Source organism: Elephas maximus, chromosome 10 (genome assembly GCF_024166365.1).
Source record: "Elephas maximus indicus isolate mEleMax1 chromosome 10, mEleMax1 primary haplotype, whole genome shotgun sequence".
NCBI classification, from domain to species: domain Eukaryota; kingdom Metazoa; phylum Chordata; class Mammalia; order Proboscidea; family Elephantidae; genus Elephas; species Elephas maximus.
Genome location: NC_064828.1, coordinates 84,418,645 through 84,439,168, shown reverse-complemented (window position 1 = coordinate 84,439,168; position 20,524 = coordinate 84,418,645). Strand labels below are relative to the sequence as shown.

Here is a 20,524-nt window from a genome sequence, read left to right as displayed (position 1 = left end):
CATAGCCAGAGATAGCTCATGGCTCCCATACTAGACAGCACAGGTCAAAAGGGCATCTTCCCCTCCAGATCTCTGATGAAAGGCAAAGAAGGGTAGCCAGCTGAAGGTCTCATTAGATGGGGGGTGTAGCTCCGGAGGACATGTGGCATGGGAGGTGAGCACAATGGAAGGGCTTCTGCATTTGGTTGGTGGGAGAACATGTACTCCAGAAGGGGCCACTCTTTGATGACACTGGCTTTATACCTTACGGTATAGCTCTGATGTCTCAAACATGTACTCCACAATGCTTCCTCCTCCATGTTCGCGATAGTCTAGTGTTTGAAAAGTGCTCTTTTGGAGCATGTGCTCAGGGTGAACAACAGCGTTGGCTGGAGCTCTTTGCCCTGTTCAGTCTTAGCCTCAGCCTGCAATGGGTACTATTTCCTGGGGTTTTCCTACCACTCCTCTGACTCCCCAGAAGCCCAGGTCAACCTTAACCTGACCCTTAGGCCAGGGCTCCTCTGTACCCATTGTAACCCTTAATGGCAGTGGCTTTTCAACTTTGTGGACCACAACCACTGGTAAAAAATACATTCTACACTGTGATAGAGTACAACAACAAAAATACACAGATCCTAACCCCGACATTTTCCATTTTGTTATATTCTGTTATTACATTTCATGAAAAAAAAAAAAAAGAGTAGAACTCCTTAAATTGATTTTATGACCTACTTGAGAGTTATGACCTGCAGTTTGCAAAACATCGCTTTATGGCACTTTTGACATTACCTTTAAGTAATTTCTAGCTTTGATACTGATATTTCTGACAAAAATATGCCCTTGGGACACTTATTTTGTTAATAAACATATTACTGCAGTATAATTTTAGGTCTTCTATTTCTAAGTAATAGTTAGGCACTCGACTACTAGCTGAAAGTTTGGTGGTTCAAATCCACCCACAGGTGCCTAGCGATCTGCTTCAGAAAGGTCATAGCCTTGAACACCCTGTGGGGCAGTTCTCAGTTCTACTCTGCACACATGGGGTTGCCATGAGTTGGAAGTGATTCAATGGCAACTAACAACAGCAACCACTTTTCTGAGTAAATACAGCATGTTATACAGTATCCAGTGCTCTAGACCTATACATATAATAACATTAGACCAATGGAATATTAATAAAAATTTGCAGTAATCCATAGGAAAATTTCTCTCAGCTCCAAAATCAGGACTAGCTTTGCTTCTCTTTAGCAATGGTCTGTTTTAACTTATAAGCTCAATGAGTCATAACACCTTTGCCCCTTTCTGTATGCTGCTAGGAGCCAGTAGCGTGCACAGAACTTTAATATCATGTGTTTTGGGCAATAACTTTCCAAAATGTTTCCCTAGACCATTTCTTCCCTTCACTAATCCCCCTTCCCTCAACAGATTCCCTGGTTGATTATTTTTTGCTACTGTACACGTACCTTCACAAGCTGCTTCAAGTACATTCTGTGGTAAGGCAGAAAGTAGGTAAGTAAATGAATGATGAAGATGGTAATAATGTAAACCAGACAGACAAGATGCTTTCATCTTTGGGCTTTAGTTTCTTTCTTTGTAAAATGAGAGACTGTGAATTTATAATTACTAACGTTTCTTCTAGTTTAAACACCCCTTGAAATATTCTTTAAAGCTGCATAACATTTACTGGTAAAACTGGTCAAAAGACCCCCAGAGCCAAATACTTGGTATTCTCCATAGCCTGTATTGCATTTCCATCACTCTTTAGAGGATAATCACCCACTAGCTTTCTCACCTCTTGCTTATCGCTGCAGAATGTAAGAATGATATACAGAATTGAGAAGCACAAAGTATCCTGAAGAATAAAGATAAAAGCTGACTCTTAATGCCACACCTAAAAGTTCATAAAAGGATTTTATTAGATCATTGTAAGTAAAACTTGGTGTTAGCACAATAATTCTAACAGTTCTAGCTTACTATGGGCCAGACACTGATCTAGCTTACAACAACTCTACAAAGTAAGTACTACCACAGTCCCCGGAAGCCCTGGTGGCCTAGTGGTTAAGAGCTATGGCTGCTAACCAAAAAGTCGGCAGTTCGAATCTACCAGGCGCTCCCTGAAATCCATATAGGGCAGTTCTACTCTGTCCTATAGGGTTGCTATGAGTAGGAATCGACTCCGTGGCAGTAGGTTTGGTTTTTTTGGTTGTCATAATCCCCATTTAGAGATGAGGCCTGAAGAGATTAATCTGCCCAAGGTTATACAGCTAGAAAGTGGTAGAATTGGGATTTGAACCCAGAGAATTAATCTATCCTGTTGTTTCAGTCATTAACTGAGGAATATTTCTACCCTAGACCCCCAAACTTCCCTTACCCTATAGTGACTACTGCATCTCACTCAGGGCATCGTTGATAGACACAGCTTCCTTGATAGAAAGGAAAACCTAGAACTTTTATAAAACCCAATTAAAGAGCTGTGAGTCAGAAAAGTCATAGGTTTGGGCAGGCTCTGTCCTGTCAAGCCATGTGACAGTGGATTACGAAAAAAAAAAAAAATATCTCTTTGAACCTAAATTCCTCATCTGAAAAATTAAGAGACTGTAACCAGATGATGTCTAACAGCCCTTCTGACTAAAGTGGCGTGCTCTTGTAATTTAAAATACTTGTTTTTTAAAATGAAAAAACAAAAAACTCTGACTCATTTCTTATTTAAAAGAGGCAACTTGATCCTTTTATGTAATTTTATTTTCAGCTCTTCCTTTTAAATGACCCTTGATTGTTTTCTTTAAAAAAAACTGTAGGCTAGTTGCCCTTAGCAGAATAAATGTGTCACTCCCATACAAAACCATCCATCCAGAACGTCACAACACCATGGTGTGGTATTTTTCATCATACTAAGACAATGCACTGAAGATGCAGAGGTCAGAGACAGCAGTGTGTTAACTTTGGTCCAACACTCCAGGGCGGTCGGTGGGCGGAGGGGGCGGAGCCCCTCCCCCGTGACGTCTCAGCCTCTCTGAGCCTTCTGGTGAAGTTGCAGAGAGCATTACAAGCTGTTTCTGCCAGGATTGCTTTGTCCTCGCTGAAGGTTTTTTTGCTCTTTGAGCAGTTACTCAACCTCTCCAAGCCTCATTCTTGTCATCATTTTAATGGAATTAAAGCTGCCAGGAGGATTCAATAAAAAGCCCAGCACATAGTGGGGCTTGGAAATTTTGTTTACTTTCCTTGTCTCTTCTTCACTCTAAGCATATTTAATTTGGAGGCAATCCCCACAGGGGTCTGCTTATTTTCCAAGAACAGGGAAAACAGTCCTATTTTACATTTGTTATTTAAGTAACATTTTTGTTGTTGTTAAATTGGCTTTTACATTACAAAAAAAAAAAAAACCTGGCTATTCAAAACTATTGACTCTCCCATATACACACACAAATCCATGCGTGTTTGTGATGACATACAAGAGCCACGGTGGTGCCTGTGACCCATTCAGGACCCTGGCTGGCTACCTTGAGAACAGGTGGCCGGCTGGGGCAGGCTGCCTGGAGCCTATTCTGCCTCGCATTGGAGCTTCACTAACAGCTGACAAAGGAAGAAGTGAGTGACTAGTCAAAGAATAGAGTAATTAGTTGCTAGGAAAACAGCAGTGGGAGTGTGAAGTGCGGAGGAGAAGAAAAAAATGACAGAAAGAGCATTATCTTATTTTGTTGAAAATTGCAGCAAGGTGTTAATGCCTCAACTGTTCTCTTTGAAGTTGTTTCTGAAGAGCGAAGGGGAGTGCAAGCTTTCAGCCCTCAAAGGCATCAGTGGCAGCAATTTCCCACCTGCCCAGAGGTCTACAGCGAGGGGCTTTTCAGGCGGAAACTGTTCTGGGGCTAAAGGGACAGTGTGTGGCTCTGAGGGCCGGCAGCGGCTTTGTAAGGCACTGGTCCTTCATCCCAACCTCTCCTACGTTCTAACACCCTACTGTAATGAATGTCACTACCAGCACTGTCGAGAGATTAAGAGCAAGAGAGCTCGCTCATTCAGCGATGTGCTGGAGCCGCCCTGTACTGGCTGGTGTGTGCATCTATCCCGACTCTATCTGTGGTGTCTACAGCTTAAAGGCAGTCAGGTAGGGAGTACTTACACCTTGGAAATCAGCAAATGCTGCAAATCAGGGTTTCCCTCCCACCCTCCCTCTGGTGGTTTCCCACCTTATCACTGCTTATGCTGGTGAGTAAGAAAAGGATTCCTACCCCAAGCATTCGAGGTAGCGGTTAAGAGCATGGGTTCTGGAGTTAGACAGCCTTCTATCTGCTTAAATGCCCAGATGAGCTTGGGAAGTTACTAACCTTTCTGAGTCTTCATGTCCTTTAAAAGGGCAATAATAATAGTACTATTACCTCATAGGGTTGTTATGAGGATTAAAGGCATACAAAAGTGCTCTGGCACATGAAAGTACCATTGATCAGGTCCAGGACTTTGGATCCATCTTTCTGGTATCAATTACTTGCAATTTCAATGTCAGTAATGTTGCCCCATTCTATCCACACTCACAACTTATTTTCTACCTTCCCCCTGAATACAAACCTGGGAATTAGAAATAAGGAGAAAGACCTCTGAGCAGGTATGATGATGTCACAAGATCTCTGGGTTTCATTTTTGAGTAGTGTCCCTAGACCAGAGTCTGTAACTCTGTAGTATGTGTAATTACGGTCAGCAATTGACAAAGCTTGGCTTCTTCTCTAGTCTATAGCTGGCTGTTCAGGAACAGTGAAGTAGACAACTTGAAGGAGACACCCAGTGACACAGAAAAACACAGGAGGAGTGTGGAGCAGTCAGAGAACCGACTACCCTTCTGGCTGACTCCAAAAGTCATTCTTGAATCGTACTTCAAGCATAACAATGATGATGTGCTCCAAGAAACCAGAAAAGGCTAATACGGTCCATGAGACCCGCTTGGCCAAGGCAGGAGATGTGCATCACAGAAATTTAAAAAAACTGCCCCCCAAAAGAGTGGAAATAAACAGTTTTGGATATATATTTTGGTTCCAGGGAAATCCAGTAATCCAAGAGATAGCATTCCTTGAAACTAACAGATAAAGGGGTTTCACTGTATTCTGACGTAACACATCCTCTCTGGGCCAACTGAGAGGTTAGTAGTTCTTAGAAACACTGTCCTGAGAACAGTCTGGTCTGGGACAATTGGTTTAAGGAACAGAAACATTTTGATCATCACTGCTTACTATATAAAGGACAAGAAGAGCCAACCAAAACCATTTACATCCTATCATCTGATGCTCACAAATCATGAGCACTCAGGTGCAGGACTGGGTTATTTTGGTGGGAAAAAAGGATAAAGAACATTGTCTTGGCTTGAGGAGGCCTAAGAACTGCCAAAGTTTAAAAGAAATTCCTAGAAAATAATGGGTTCAAAGAAATTAACAGATTGAAAAAAAACTAGCAAAAATAGCATGTGTATACCCAAAGGAGAAAAAAAACAGTTGATTAAACTTGGTCACTCATGAAGCATCCCCTAGAGACAAGAAAGCTGAATTTTAAACAGTCCTGTTGGCTTGGCAGAAGCTGAGAGGGGCAGGGAGCTCCTGGGCTTTCCCTCTGGGAAAAGGCTGGGAACCAAACTACCTAACCATCACCAGCAGGACCAGCTCATCTGAAGCCAATTCTTGGCACACCCAGATGCAGTTAAGAAAAAGCTTGGTAAGTCATGCTCAGCTCTCCAGGCAGAGATAACAGGGGCCAAAATAATACTTTGAGTTTTGGACAGCAACTGGATACAAACGGGAGATACAGACGAGTAAGAATGTAATAGAACATAAAAGAGAAAAATCTGGCATTCTGAGATGCTCAGTGTCTTTTAATGTGTTCAAAGTCTCTCAGCTACTGGTGCAAGATGCTTACAATGAATATTACCAGATTCCTCTATCTGTAACAGCAACTTTATGAATCCAGAGATGTAAATCCTGGGAATGGTCCAAGTCAGTCGTTCCTTCCAGCTGCTGCTACCACATGCTGAAAAGGAGCTGTGTCCTGAGTCAGACTTCCATGGATCGAACTTTGCAGCATCACATGGAATCTACTGCTCTTCACAACACCCTACTATCCACTAGGAGATGTTCTACACGGTACACAACCCTGCCCTGGAGTCCAAGGCTCACAGCTGCCTTCTCAGACCTACCTCCGTGGGGTGCAGTCATCATGGGGGGGGATAATGACCACCTTCACTGTGACGGATGTTCTCAGGAGATCGATCATCTGCTCATGGCTCAGAGTGGCCACTGCCACTTTGCAGATCTCTACCAGCCGGCTGCCCTGCCTTAGGCCTGCCTGCCAGGCATAGCCATAGGGCTCTACATCAGCCACGATGCCCTCATAGTTGACATGGAAGCCAAGCTGTCCCAGCCCATTCCTCCGCAGAGTCATCTCCACTGATTCACAACCTTTTGACACAAACTAGAAAAGGAAACAAAAGATATCATAGCTTAATGCGATAGGATATTAAACAGTAGATGTGCAAGCAGAAAATTGCAAGCAGGGTTATTTCTGAATACCCGACAGCCAGCTGAAGAGCAGACTGGTTATTTACCCTTCACTGGTCTCTATTCATTAGGCCAAAAGGAAAATATTTGTAGCATCCAGAGAGCTCAATGGCATCCCTGGAGTTACAAGGAAAGCCTAACAGAGACCTACGGGAAGCTGGCAGCAGAGACAAACTGCATTCTGCTACTCATTTTGCCCTTAAAAACATTCAAGGCGCTGTTACTTAATCAAAAGACTCTTTTCAACAGCTAAAGCAGATTGGCTGAGTTGCAACATCAGTCACCATGGCAGTGACGTCATGTCACATGCCAACAGGTTTCCAACACAAACACCTAATAAAATGTGTCTTCTCCCACTTGTTCTGGACTTCCTTTAGAAAAAATGATGGAAAACATGAGTGTACAATAAACTTTGTTTCTTCACATCGTCACGGGAGTGCTCAGACAAGCTAAGAAAAGAGCACAAGTAACTTGGCTCTAGTCTGTACTGAAAGCTTTACGAAATGGAAATGAGATGTTGGTAAGGAGAAAGAAAAGACTCACCTGTAACCTTTTGACAATCTCTTTGATATCCTCATTGTTTATGAAACTCTCCACAGAAACACATTCTCCTCGTTCATAGAAAATTTTGAGGCTGTTGTCAGTTGAAGTCCACCCTATCACATCTCTGCAGGAGCAATTGAAAACCACGCTCTTTGTTTCCTGTTCAATGAGGACGATGAACTCATTGGAGATCCCCAAAAGACAGTCGATTTCCATAGCCTGGTTGTAGTCTTTGGCCCGAATTGCCCACACAATGGCACCCATGCTACTGAGCTCAGCTCCTGGATATGGCTTGGACTTCTCCTTCTTCTTGGAGGCCAGAGAGATGAATGGGAACTTGCCAGAAGGATCAATAGGGGTGTTGGTGACATTCTTTTCTGCCAGATCTTTCAGGTATTCCTGGCGGGTCCGAGTAGCCATGGCCCGGAACTTTTCTGATTTATGAGCAGCATTCTCTGCATTAATCACTTTGGCCAAAAGGAAGTCCCTGAACACATTCGATTTAGGGAAAGTGACTCCTTTGGGGATGGGAGGCCCAAAGGAAGGCACATCTCTGGACCTGGTGACTGCCACACTAAAAGATAAAGAGGAAGAGGGGTGAAATACTCATTAGTCTCATGAAATATGCATGAGACTAAAAATACTCTTTCTCAAAGGTAAAGACACTCCAGAAGTAAAATCAGTGTTCATTTTTTCCACAAGAAACAATACATATTCCTGTTCAACATGAGCATATTTTTCATCCAATCACATTTAAGATTTACAGAATATAAAATTTTGTGAGACCAAAAAACCCAGAGCTTAAAATAAAAACTTTTCATTAACAAACAGTAAACAAATCAGAACTACAAGGGGGAGAAAGGATTTATTGTAATATTCTTCATAAAAGACATTTTAAATAACTACCGATTATTTCCAAGGGGCATACTATAGACACATTATCTTTCAGAACAGGCTTACATTCTCTAAGAACACAAATCTGTTTTTCATTTGGATATGATGTCCTTAAAGGAGGCTATTTGTACTGAAAGTATAAAAGGTGCATGATGCAAAAGAAATGGATTAAATGTGTAATAAAATTAAATATTATCTGTGGACCCATGTGTGAGGCATTATGCAACCACACGAAAGCATAATTTTAAAATTGGATTTTGAGTAATAAAATTTCATTTTTATCATAATAGTAATGGCACTTTAAAATCATATTTTTGAACCAAGCTATTCTTTGCTCTGAATTCTCTACTTTTGGTATTTGATTCTGACAATTTGTGAGAAAAAATATTTTCCTTTCTCACTGCTTTTAAATAAAATTGAGTTAGGAAAGTTTGTTCTAGTCTTTTCTTCTCCATACACAATGCTGAAAACAGGTTAAGAAAAAGACCATATGAAATCTGTTAACAATGAGCTACTTTTCATCTCCAAAGAAAAAAATTAAGTTTTTCCTAAAGCAACATCAGAAGTTAAATGGAAGCCGAGAGGTTACACGTTTTACCTCACGTTCCAAGACCTTATCAGACAACCTCAGCAAACTGCGAGATGGTGGGAAAAGATCATTGTAACACGTCAAACATCCCTCTTTCCAAATTATCTAATTATTGAAAAGACACAAATTATGCAATTGTACTAAGAACTAGGGAAGCAACACAAATTTGTTTCCTCATTTACCTGCTCTCAACACCCAGAATATGAAGGTCATAATCAGAGGACAGGCATCTTTCAAATTAAATTGAAGATATCGGTTTCATTATTTTTTACAGAAAAGTTTAAGATAATCAGCTTTGTTTTTCAAAAAATGATTTTTTGTGAAAACAGAATAAATAAAAATCACCAACCTCAGGGTACCAACGTACAAATTATATTATCGGTGAAATGTAAAAGCTACATTGTCAGAAGATGTCATGAAATGGCCATTTGTTGGTTTTTACAAGTTTATTAAAAAAAAAAAAAAAAAAGACTACCCAGTTCACTTCATGACAAAGAAAAGTGTCATTCGATGTTTCATTTTCTAACTGGAGAGAAGATAACTCAGAGAGAACTCTGTATGCATTACAGCCTAATTATGACAGCATCAGAAGGCAATTTTCCTTTTTTTTTTTTTACTGTGAACTGTCTGGCTTGAATGCTGACAACTGTATAATTTTAATTTGATCATGTTATTATTTTTTTAAAAAATTAAGCAAAAGATACTGAAATCCAGATTTACTAGATTTTCTAGAAGGAACCCTGTAAGGATCCAGAAATATTTAATAATATCATTTGTTTGAAAATTGGCAATTTCTTCTCTTACCAATTTCACTTTCTCAGGAAACAGATGTGATTTAACTTGAACTAAGGAAGGGGAAATGCTTAGCAGGGAATGTGTGAGCATCAGCTGTGCATTTGACTCCTAAATGCTTAAACTCATAGGCTTCTTACATACCTATTTATTAACTGATAGAACTTTAGACAAACATATACTGAAAACCCACCAATAATTAGAAGCCTCTAGAATGAGCTGTGAGGGCAAGAAATAAATTCTTAACATGTAATTATCAATGATTCACCATGGTAGGGAGCTAAATGAGAGACACTAAAATCAGCTTTGCACCATTAGAGACAGAATTCTTACGGAAGAAGACAACGTGGAAGATGATACCCTAGAATGCTCTTTTCAAATAAAGAGTTTCGTTTTGGGTAACTCTTTAACTTTCAAGGTTTTCTACAAGGTTAAAAGCTCATTGTTTTAGATACTACGAATTCTGAACTCTAGATAATTAGGCCTGGTTTAAGTAGAAAGAGTATCTTTGCCTCCACAAGAAAACAAGCTTTTCTAGAATTTCAGTTTGCTATATGTAGATACTTACGATGTATCAATTATAAATGTTTCTTGCCATTTTTTAAAGCAGAGTCTCTGGGCAAACTCATGTTAGGCTAGTTTATAATACTACATCTTCTTAAAAATAACATATTCTTTTAAAATTACAGGTATGCCTCATTTACCCACATTCTGTTGGATCACCTTTTTTTGCAATGGGCACAAATATGGATGTCTTCCAGGCAGCTGGCCATGTAGCTGTCTTCCAGATTTCTTGGCACAGAACATTGAGTGTGTTCAGCATTGCATCCGTTTGTTGAAACATCTCAAATGGTATTCCATCAACTCCTGAAGCCTTGTTTTTCACCAATGCCTTCAGTGCAGCTTGGACTTCTTCCTTCAGTACCATCGGTTCTTAATTATATGCTACCTCCTGAAATGGTTTAACATCCACCATTTCTTTTTGGTACAGTGACTCTGTGTATTCCTCCCATCTTCTTTTGATGCTTTCTGCATAGTCAATTTTTTGTCCATAGAATCCTTCAATATTGCAACTACAGCCTTGAACTTTTCATTTCTTTCAGCTTGAGAAATGTCAAGCTTGTTCTTCCCTTTTGGTTTTCTAACTCTAAATCTTGGCACATTTCGTTATAATACTTTACTCTGTCTTTTCGAGCCACCCTTTGAAATCTTCTGTTCAGCTCTTTTACTTTACCGTTTCTTCTACTTGCTTTGGCTACTACTCTACTTTCAAGAACATTCATTTTGGTCTTTTCTTTCTTTCCTGTCTTTTTAATGACCTTTTGCTTTCTTTACGTATAATGTCCTTGATGTCATCCCACAACTCGTCTAGTCTTCACTCATTAGTGTTCCATGTATCAAATCCATTTTTTGAGATGGTCTCCAAATTCAGGTGGGATATACTCAAAGTACATTGGCTTGATGCATCTGAATTACGGTGTTGTCAAAGAATAGTGAATATATGATGGACTATCAAAAGAACAAACAATTCTGTCCTGGAAAAAGTACAACCAGAATACTCTTTAGAAAGGAGGATGATGAAACTTCGTCTTAGGTACTTTGAACGTGTTATCTGGGGGGCCAGTCCCAGAAAGACATCATGCTTGGTAAACTAGAGGGTCAGTGAAAAAGAGGAAGACCCTCAACGAGATGGACTGACACAGTGCCTACAACAATGGGCTCAAACACAGCAACAATTGTGAGGATGGTACAGGACTCAGCAGTGTTTCATTCTGTTGTTCATAGGGTTGCTATGAGTTGGAACTGACTCAAAGGCATATAACAACAACAACAACTCATTTACCCAGCACTGCTGAGAAACAGGCTGTTCTACTTCAAGTGGGTATCTCAAAGACAGAATTTCAGAAGCTAAAACACTTGTGGGAAGTTAGGATACAAAGGAGCTTGGAAAATTCAGTTGCTTTTCAAACTCTGTCAATAAAATCTTGAGTTTCATCTTAAAATTCATCTTGATCTTGCATTCTACTGAGGAATATTTGTGTTTGTTTTAACATAAACGTATGTTTTCTCTCCAAAATTTTTGAGTATGAATGAGAGACCAGAAAGGCGCCATGCGTTTACCCTGTGGTTTAACACATCTCTGGACCTCAGTCTACAGAGCTGGTACGATTTCTCATTTCTCCAGGAAACACACCCACAATGGCAAAAATGATTTGCCCAGAGCTTGTTAGAGAACCAGGACTGGAATTTAGGCTTCTTGGACAGCTAATAAAATGCTCTATGGTAAGACCATACTTATTTCCACCGTGGAGATGTTTTTACACTCCCTATTCAAGGTACTCTTGAAAGGGACCATTCACGTGAATCACATGGCCAAAAGGACCATCATTGGGTGGTTTCTACATGATTTGGGTCTTGTAACATTTGGTGCATTACAACTATGATAATGAAATGTGCCATGACCTGGAGTTAGAAAGCCAAAGGGAAGAACACGCTTGACATTTCTCAAGCTGAAAGCACTTAAGAAAAAATTCAAGTCTCAACTTGCAATACTGAAGGATTCTATGGGCAAAAAATTGAACAATGCAGCAAGCATTAAAAGAAGATGGAAAGAATACAGTGTCACTGTACCAAAAAGAATTAGTCAACGTTCAACCTTCCAAGAGGCAGCATATGATCAAGAACCAATGGTACTGAAAGAAGAAGTCCAAGCTGCGCTGAAGGCACTGGCGAACAACAAGTTCCCAGGAATGTGACAAAATACCAACTGAGACATTTCAACAAATGGATGTTGTGGTGCAATTAATTACTTTTATGTGTGGCTATTCTAGCCATAGTCTTGTAACTCCCACCCAGGGACCGCGTGATAGGGTAATTGTGGCCTACCAAGAGGATTGGTTAGTTTTGTCTTAAAAGAGAGCCAATTCCAGAGCAGAGAGGAGGAGCCTACTACCACCAATGAAGGAGAGACCAGCAGGACAGACCCAGCAGCAGAGACAGCGTAGTGGCCTTCCCAGCCCACAGAGAAGGAAAACTGAGCACCTTTGGGCAGAGACTAAAGGCCAGGGAGAGGCATACCTTCGAGCAACACTGGGGAGGGGCTATCCTGACAGAAGAACTGTATCCTGAGTATTCTGAGCCTGAATTTTAACTGTTACTTCCCTAATATTTTAACCCTGTAATTGTGAGTATGGTCTATGAGTTCTATCTGGCCACTGCAACGAATTATTGAACCCAGTAGAAGTGCTGTGGGAGAGATAGCTGGTGTCAGAATTGGTAAAGATAGCAAGCAGAGAGGGGAGGCTCATCTGGCCTCCACCTCATGGGTGTCAGCCTTGCACTGTTGATCATGGTTCTCCTTTCCCCTTGTGGGGCTGGAGGAGGTCAGACACTGCCCCCATGCCATTTTGACAGACATAATGCTGGAACCGCTTGCTTATCTATGCCAAGAAATTTGGAAGACAGCTACCTGGCTAGCCAGCTGGAAGAGATCCACATACGTGGCCATTCCTAAGAAAGATGACCCAGCAGAATGTGGAAATTATGGAACAATATCATTAATATCATGCACAAGTAAAACTATGCTGAAGATAATTAAAAAATGGTTGCAGCAGCACATCAACAGGGAACTGCCAGGAATTCAAGCTGGATTCAGAAGAGGACGTGGAACAAACGATATCACTGCTGGTATCAGATGGGTCTTTACTAAAAAAGAGTATCGGAGAGATATTTACCTGTGTTTTATCAACTATGCAAAGGCATTTGACTGCATGGATCATAACCAATTACGGATATATTGCAAAGAATGGGAATTCCTGAACACTTATCTGTGCTCACGAGGAACCTATACATAAGCAGTTGTTGGAACAGAACAAGAGGATATTGCATGGTTTAAAATCAAGAAAGGTGTGTGTCAGGGTTGTATCCTTTCACCATACTTATTCAATCTGTATGTTGAGCAAATAATCCAAGAAGCTGGACTGTACAAAGAACATGGGACCAGGATTGGAGGAAGACTCATTTACAACCTGTGATACGTAGACGACATGACCTTGCTTGCTGAAAGTGAAGAGCCTTGAAGCACTTATTGATGAAGATCAAAGACCACAGCCTTCAGTATAGATTATACCTCAACATAAAGAAAACAAAAATCTGCACAACTGGACCAATATGCAACATCATGATAAAGGGAGAAAAGATTAAGGTTGTCAAAGATTCATTTTACTTGGAGCCACAGTCAACACCCATGGAAAGCAGCAGTCAAGAAATCAAAAGACACACTGCATTGGACAAATATGCTACAAAAGACCTCTTTAAAGTGTGAAAAAGTAAAGTTGTCACTTTGAAGACTCTGGTGAGCCTGATCCAAGTCACAGTATTTTCAATTTTTTTTTTATTATGCATGCGAGAGCTAGACAATGAATAAGGAAGACAGAAGAAGAAAATGCCTTTGAATTATGGTATTGGTAAAAAATACTGAATATACCATGGACTGCCAGAAGAACAAACAAATCTGTCTTGGAAGAAGAATGCTCCTTAGAAGGCAGGATGACAAGACTTCATCTCAAGTACTTTGGACATATTATTAGAAGGGACCACTGGATGGCATCTAACAACAACAACATTTGTTGGAATGAAAGACCTTAGATGAACTAACAGGTCTTCATACTCAAAGCCAATTTAAAGTTGATACATAAGAATGCTCCAGGGACATCTAAACCAAAGTCTTGATGGAAGAAATTGAGAAGAACAGACACTCTGATTTTGGAAGTGCAATGGAAGCAGCAATAAGCAACAGTTCCCAACACAAAACTCAAATGGGAGAAGCAGAAAGCATCAAAGTGGTGGACGGAAGATTCCCCTTCTTGGAGCCTGGGTCAGATTTCTGGCTTGGGGAGCTTTCCCAAGATCAGAGACCTGTGCAAAGGACAGGGATCATCAGTGGCAGAACAAACACATGCCAACCACTGTCTTCCTGGGGAGCTTCCAATTCACTAACTGAGCACCTTCTATACAGAGCTAGCATTGAGAATCAAGGATGAGTATGTCACAGGATCAGCTCTCCAGGAGCCTAAACTCTGGTGGGAGCTACATACAGTGGTTTGACTGCTCTAATGGAAGGTATAGGGAACTAATGGCAACATTTAGGAAAAGATACTTTATCTAGTCTTGGAGGCCAGGGGAGCTTTCCTGGAGAAAAGAAGAGCAGCAATTTGTCAGAGGAAGGAGGGGCAAGAGATTGTGTGTGAGGAGAGGCATTCTAGCCTAGAGCATGTGCAAAGAGGAGGGGCAGAGCATGGTATGTTCTGAGAGCTGTAAGCAGCTCCACGTGGCAGAAAAGGGAGGTGGGATGGGGGTGCGGGACTGGAAGAGGGGCCAGCAGAGGCAGGAGAGAAGAGAAGCCAGACCTGAAGGACCCCATGTGGTAGAATTTGCAAGGAAGTCTGGACTTTACCCTAGATGGTTTTAAGCAGCAGAGCGACCCTATTTAGATTTTGCCTCAGAGAGGTCAGCTGCATTAGACAAGAGAGATGCTGATTAATTATGGTTTGGAACAGATGTTCTGAAAGAAATTTCTTTCACTTGATCTACTTTGATTTTTCTTTTTAGCTAGTCTTATACATTTAAAAAATTCTATTCTAGAAAGTGAAAGAAGAAGGGCCCAGCCATTTCATGTACACATAGCACACCCCCTGCCTACACTGGATACTTATGGGATCTTAAGTAGACGTCAAACAACCTTTCACTGCACAGACAGGATTTTTGGATCTGAGAGGCTTAACAATCTATTCTGATTCCAAGTGCTTTTTGTACTACATAATACTAACTCCTTTCAACATTTATCACATTTTAACCACTGAATGTAGAAATCTTTGAGAGAAATTATCATATATCTCTAAAAAAAAATTTTTTTTTAAACAAAGTTACTGACCACAATTTAACATTCATCTGGAAGACTCGGGAATCAACATTATAACGACTTATTACTACACTACTTTGAAAATTAACAGTAATGGTTTAATACCATCAACATTAAGTAGTCAGTGTTTCAATTTCTAAAGGCTGGTGGTCTTCCCAGAAAGGCCTGGTTATGTATTTCCGAAAAGCCAGCCACTGAAAACTCTGCGGAGCTCAGTTCCACTCTCACACACGGTGTGGTAAGTTGGAACTGACTCCACTGCAAGTGGTTTTTCATAACGTCCTAATGTTCTCTTTTTGTCTGAATTAGGAGCGAAATAAGGTCCACATACTGCAACTGATTAATTTATCTTAAATTAAAAAAAAAAAAAATCAATAAATTCCCCTCCATCTCCCTCACTTACTCTTTTATTTCTTAAAATTTATTAGTTGAAGAAATTGGCCATTTGTCTTCTAGAGTTGCCTTGAGTGTGAATTTTGCTAACTAGAAACATGTTCTTGTCTTCTGAATTTCCTGTAAATTGGCTTGTCTAGAGGCTTGACCAGATTCTTTTTTTTTGGGAGAGGGAAGCAAGAGTAATTCGTAGGTGGGGTTGTGACCGTCCATCACGAGGCACACATTTGTCTTTTTTTTGTGATATTTGCAGCCTTTGATGATCAATACTAGATCCATTCACTCATTTGTTGTTGAAATGTGGGGATAGTCTACACTGAGGTTTTACAAAGTGAGGCCCTCAGGAGTAACTGAAGTTTATTCAGTTGTTTGTGCCCAAACCAAATGACCCTAGACTGCCAAGGCTTATTGAATTTGTATCTCTTACGGTAATAGTTTTTCTGCATCATCTCTGCCAGTAATCACTTACTGATATTTTCAGCAAACACTTGACACTAATGGCTATTTTATCTTTTTGATTTATTGCTTCTAATCTGCTCTATCAATTGAGACCAGACAATTAAGCTTATTGTAATTATATAAATAAAATAATAGAGACTGTAGGGCTCTATTATCAGTTACGTGCCTAAGTTTTAGTACACGGGCTTAGTGATTGATTTCCAAGTTCTTGCTTATGACATTACTATTCAAGGTTAACTCATCTCTGTCTCTGTAATTAGTCTAAATTAGTTGTTTTCCCTATATAGATTTTCCAGTCCCCAAGGAGGACTCCACATGATTTCAGGTCTCATCTCTGGATCAACTAGGAAGTAAAATCTAGGAGAGTAGGGATTTTTCTGTTTTGTTTCACTGTTGTATCCCCAGAGCCTAAAATGGTACTTGTATATATACAGTTAAGTGCTGGGTAAAGAATTGGTGAAAAATAAATGGACAACAATAACCTCTAAATTTGTCTTTCTGGCTTAAAGATATCCCTGTGTGACTGCTGACAGTGAATACACTTTCCTGTAACTCTATACAGTGTTACCTTAATGGGCTAGCATTCCAAAAGCCCCCGTTGCCTAGTTATGCTTACTGCTCAGCTACTAACCAAAAGGTTGGCAGTTTGAGTCTACCCAGAGGCACCTTCGAAGAAAGGCCTGACAGTCTACTTACTAAAGATCACATTTATTGAAAATCCTATGGAGCACAGTTCTATTCTGACACATAGGGGGTCGCTATGAGTCAGAATCACCTCAGTGGCAACTGGCTTGGTTTAGGGTCACACCAGGGACAGTTAAAAAGATGGGCTCTCAAGGCAACAGATTAAAAAAAAAAAAGACACAAAAATCAGGATTTTCGAGGAGAGAGGGGTTTCTAAGAATAAAATGGATATCGCCTCCTCATTAAACAAAGCACTGAAGGCCAACAGACTTTTCCTCTTTATCAGTCTGTTTAGATTTATTCCATCCAATTCAGTGGTCGCTGGCCACATGCTGCTACTGAGCAGTCAAGAGGTAGCTGCTATAACTAGGGAATGAATTTGATTTTAAATCCTGAAAACCAACATCTGATTCAGTTATTGTAAAACTTAAAAAAAATTACATTTGGAACAATTTTGGTATATGAATTTCTGTTTTCAACTGTAAATTTTAAAAAACCTAAATACAGGTCAAGTACTGCCAATGAAAATTTTCCATTCTAATTGAGATGTGCTGTTAAGTCTAAAATGCGCTCCAGAGTTTAAATAGTACAAAAAAAAAAAAAAATTAGAAATCTGCTGATTACATGTTGAAATGATAATATTTGCATATACTGAGTAAATGAAACTTACATACAGTCTTAAAATTAATTTCACCTATTTCTTTTTACTTTAAAAAAAATCTGGCCATTAGAATATTTTATTATTTACCATCCATCTATATTACATATGTGGCTTGCATTACACTTCTAGTGAACAATACCGATTTACACGTAAGCCTGAAAAGAAGATTCTCTCTTTAAAAGAAGCTGCATAGCTTTCTACTTCCCACATTTCCTCGTGCCCACTCAAGAAGGGCTTAACTTTCTATAAAAAAAAAAAAAAATACACAAAGCAGCATGAAATTCTTTGCATGACTCTAGTATGTAGCGTATTTCAGTTGCTCAGGGTATTTTCTAAATGCAAATGGTTACCCATTCCAATTACAGTCAAAGGTTCTGCACTGATTCTCAGCTTTCGAAGACTGAAGAAGCTTCAGATTTAGGTCTCCACTGTTGGAGTTTCCACCCCACAAGGCTAGGAAACTATAGACCTCCCTGGGCCTTGGGTTTTCACATAGGCTTAGTACCCAAGAAGTTCTGGAACGGCTCATACGTCAGCAGCAAGGGCTGCAAACACCCGCCCTTCACACAGCATGTGAGAGAGGCAGCACAGCAGGGCAGTTCAGAGACTGGGCTCTAGAATCAGACTTACTGAGCTCGAATCTAAACTCTGCCTTCTCTGAGCCAGCCCACCTCAGGCAAGTTACCTTGCCCCCTTGTGCTTAAATTTCCTCATCTGAAAACGGGGATAAAAACAGTACCTATCACACAGGTTTTTTAAAGATTAACTGAGGCAACATATGTAAAATACCCAGAATAGTGGTGCATTTATAAAAGGAGTTCAACAAACGTTAACTCCTATGACACGTACAAGGACGGCGGCAGTTAGAGAAGGGGTCGAAGAAGTCCAACGTAACCATTTGTTTTGTTCCCTGAACTACACTTGCTTATTAACTTGCATTACCCCTAGAATTAGACAGCTGTGGGCCTCACAAACCAATATAAGTTTGCGTAGGTCACCTGCTGTGTAGGTGGCTATGTTACTTCAGTAACAACTATACAAAGCTAACGAAGTCTAATCTTCAAAATTTTAGGGATGCAAAGATATGCTAAAAATTTCATTCTCTGAAAGGAGAGATTCATATTACAAGTATCTTAAAAATGCTAAAATATCTTCATATATTGTCTTGGCACTATGTCCCTATCAACCCAGTATCACGTCCTTATCCTCTTCAACACCTTGTAAAGGCCTCTGTAGATAGATACCTGAATTCTAATAATCATGAGTCAAGGTCAACAAGTGACACTGAAACAGCTTTACCATCAATGCTTAGTAAGGTATAAAATGCATCTAAGATTGCAGTAGCTTTGGGTCTTTCTAATAATAATTTTTTAAAATGAACCTCTCAACTATTTATTATGATCACTCTTCTCTGCTCTCACCATGCCAAAAGCAAAATATAATTAGCATTATGAGTAATTAGTTGGTGGGTAACCAGATGGTATGGATGAAGGGCATCACCTAAGGAGGAAGTGCAAATGGCAACAGCAGGTGTCTAACCAACATGTCTGAGGAATGTCAATGCCATCAGGTTATGTCATCATGTGAATTTGGCTATCTGCATGCATAGTGCAAAGACAAAAATAAACAGTAACAGACGTCCCATTTCCAGTTGGGGAAGCAGAGCTGGATGGGGACCCTCTGTTGTAGCACCAATACCTGTAACAGACACTGTCCGTGCAGGGGTTGTGAACCCTGACAATGACGAAAACATGCTGAAAGTGGGAACGAATGTTTTTCGGGCTGAATGGCTGTGCTCCTGGTTCTTGGAAAACTATTGTTACGATATCATTTCCAATGTGCCGCTTGCGTAGGAGCTAAAAGAAAAAAACAAATAAACAACATAAATGACTTTCTGCTCCCCCGCCTATTCCCTTACGTAACCGTATTTAAAATATTCATTACTAATTAGTGCACATCAGGGTAGGTAATCCATAGTTATTTTCAGTATTTTAGCCTCTCTTTTCATTTCTTCAAGGAAGAACATGAAAACGGATATTCTGCAATTTGCACAAAAGCAGAGCCCATTCACATGGATCTAACCAATACCTGGCATATTACGCCAAGCTCCAGCATCTCCAGATCCTCAGTTTCTAGAACAACGCTTTGATTCATTTTCCTATAAGGAAGAAACTTACCATAGGGAAGATTTTTAGAGACGGGAACAGTCAAAGTAATTACAATGCAATTTATGTTCTGGATTACCTGGCTTCATTTAAAGGATATGCGGCTAAGGCAGTTTCTGATACACTTTTTGTGGCACAAGCTGGTAATGTAGAAATTAATAGCATTCTGCAATGTTTTAACAATTCAAAAGCAGGTTAAATTTCAAGTTTAAGTAGCTGCTTTAATTACAGTGAACACTCTTTAAAAAGACCACCTGCTGTTTCACATGAAATGGTGTTCTGGACTGAGGGCCTCGAAATTCAGGCACCCCAAATCCTCCGAGGCCAGTGCCTTTCAGGATGCATTTATTAGACAGTTTAATTCAAAAGCATACAGAAAAACTAACAAAACTTGTATTTCTCATATTATATGGACCCTTTTAAAAGAAGGAAAATAACTCAACGCAGCATATTTATATAAACTATCCACTAGAACTAAGCCCGCATGTTTATTTTTTTAGTTATCTGGTGACACCCTGGTGGTACAGTGGTTAAGAATTCAGGCTGCTAACCAAAAGGTCAGCAGTTCAAATCCACCAGCCACTCCTTGGAAACCCTATGGGGGCAGTTCTACTGTCCTATAGGGTCGCTATAAATTGGGATCGGCTTATTAGGTTTGCTTTTGTTTGGTTTGGTGACGTTAAGGCACACAAATTACATGCCAGTAAAACCAATGATCCAGTACTAGCTGCCAGCTGGGAGAAACAACAACCTTTTAGATTAGGGTTGAGAATTGGGAGTTACAGTGCTAGGGAAATGTCCTTTAAATTTAAGAATTTTTAAAGCATCCCAAATTATTTTCTAAAGTAGAAGTTTACTTTATTTCTAAACATGACATATAAGCAAATGTTACTGAAATAAAGGATACTCTGT

General features: G+C 40.0%; 1 protein-coding gene across 19 annotated transcripts in view; it reads right to left on the bottom strand.

Annotated features, from left to right (window-relative positions):
- SIPA1L1 (signal induced proliferation associated 1 like 1) overlaps positions 1-20,524 on the bottom strand; it is a 412,099-nt gene that overhangs the window by 64,005 nt on the left and 327,570 nt on the right. For all 19 annotated transcript variants that reach the window (XM_049898770.1, XM_049898772.1, XM_049898754.1 and 16 more), the window contains 3 exons: positions 19,146-19,303; positions 7,056-7,629; positions 6,152-6,426 (listed from right to left, as the gene is read on the bottom strand). In XM_049898770.1, the coding sequence (XP_049754727.1) occupies positions 6,152-6,426; positions 7,056-7,629; positions 19,146-19,303 (1,007 nt within the window). The remainder of the gene's footprint in view (positions 1-6,151; positions 6,427-7,055; positions 7,630-19,145; positions 19,304-20,524) is intronic.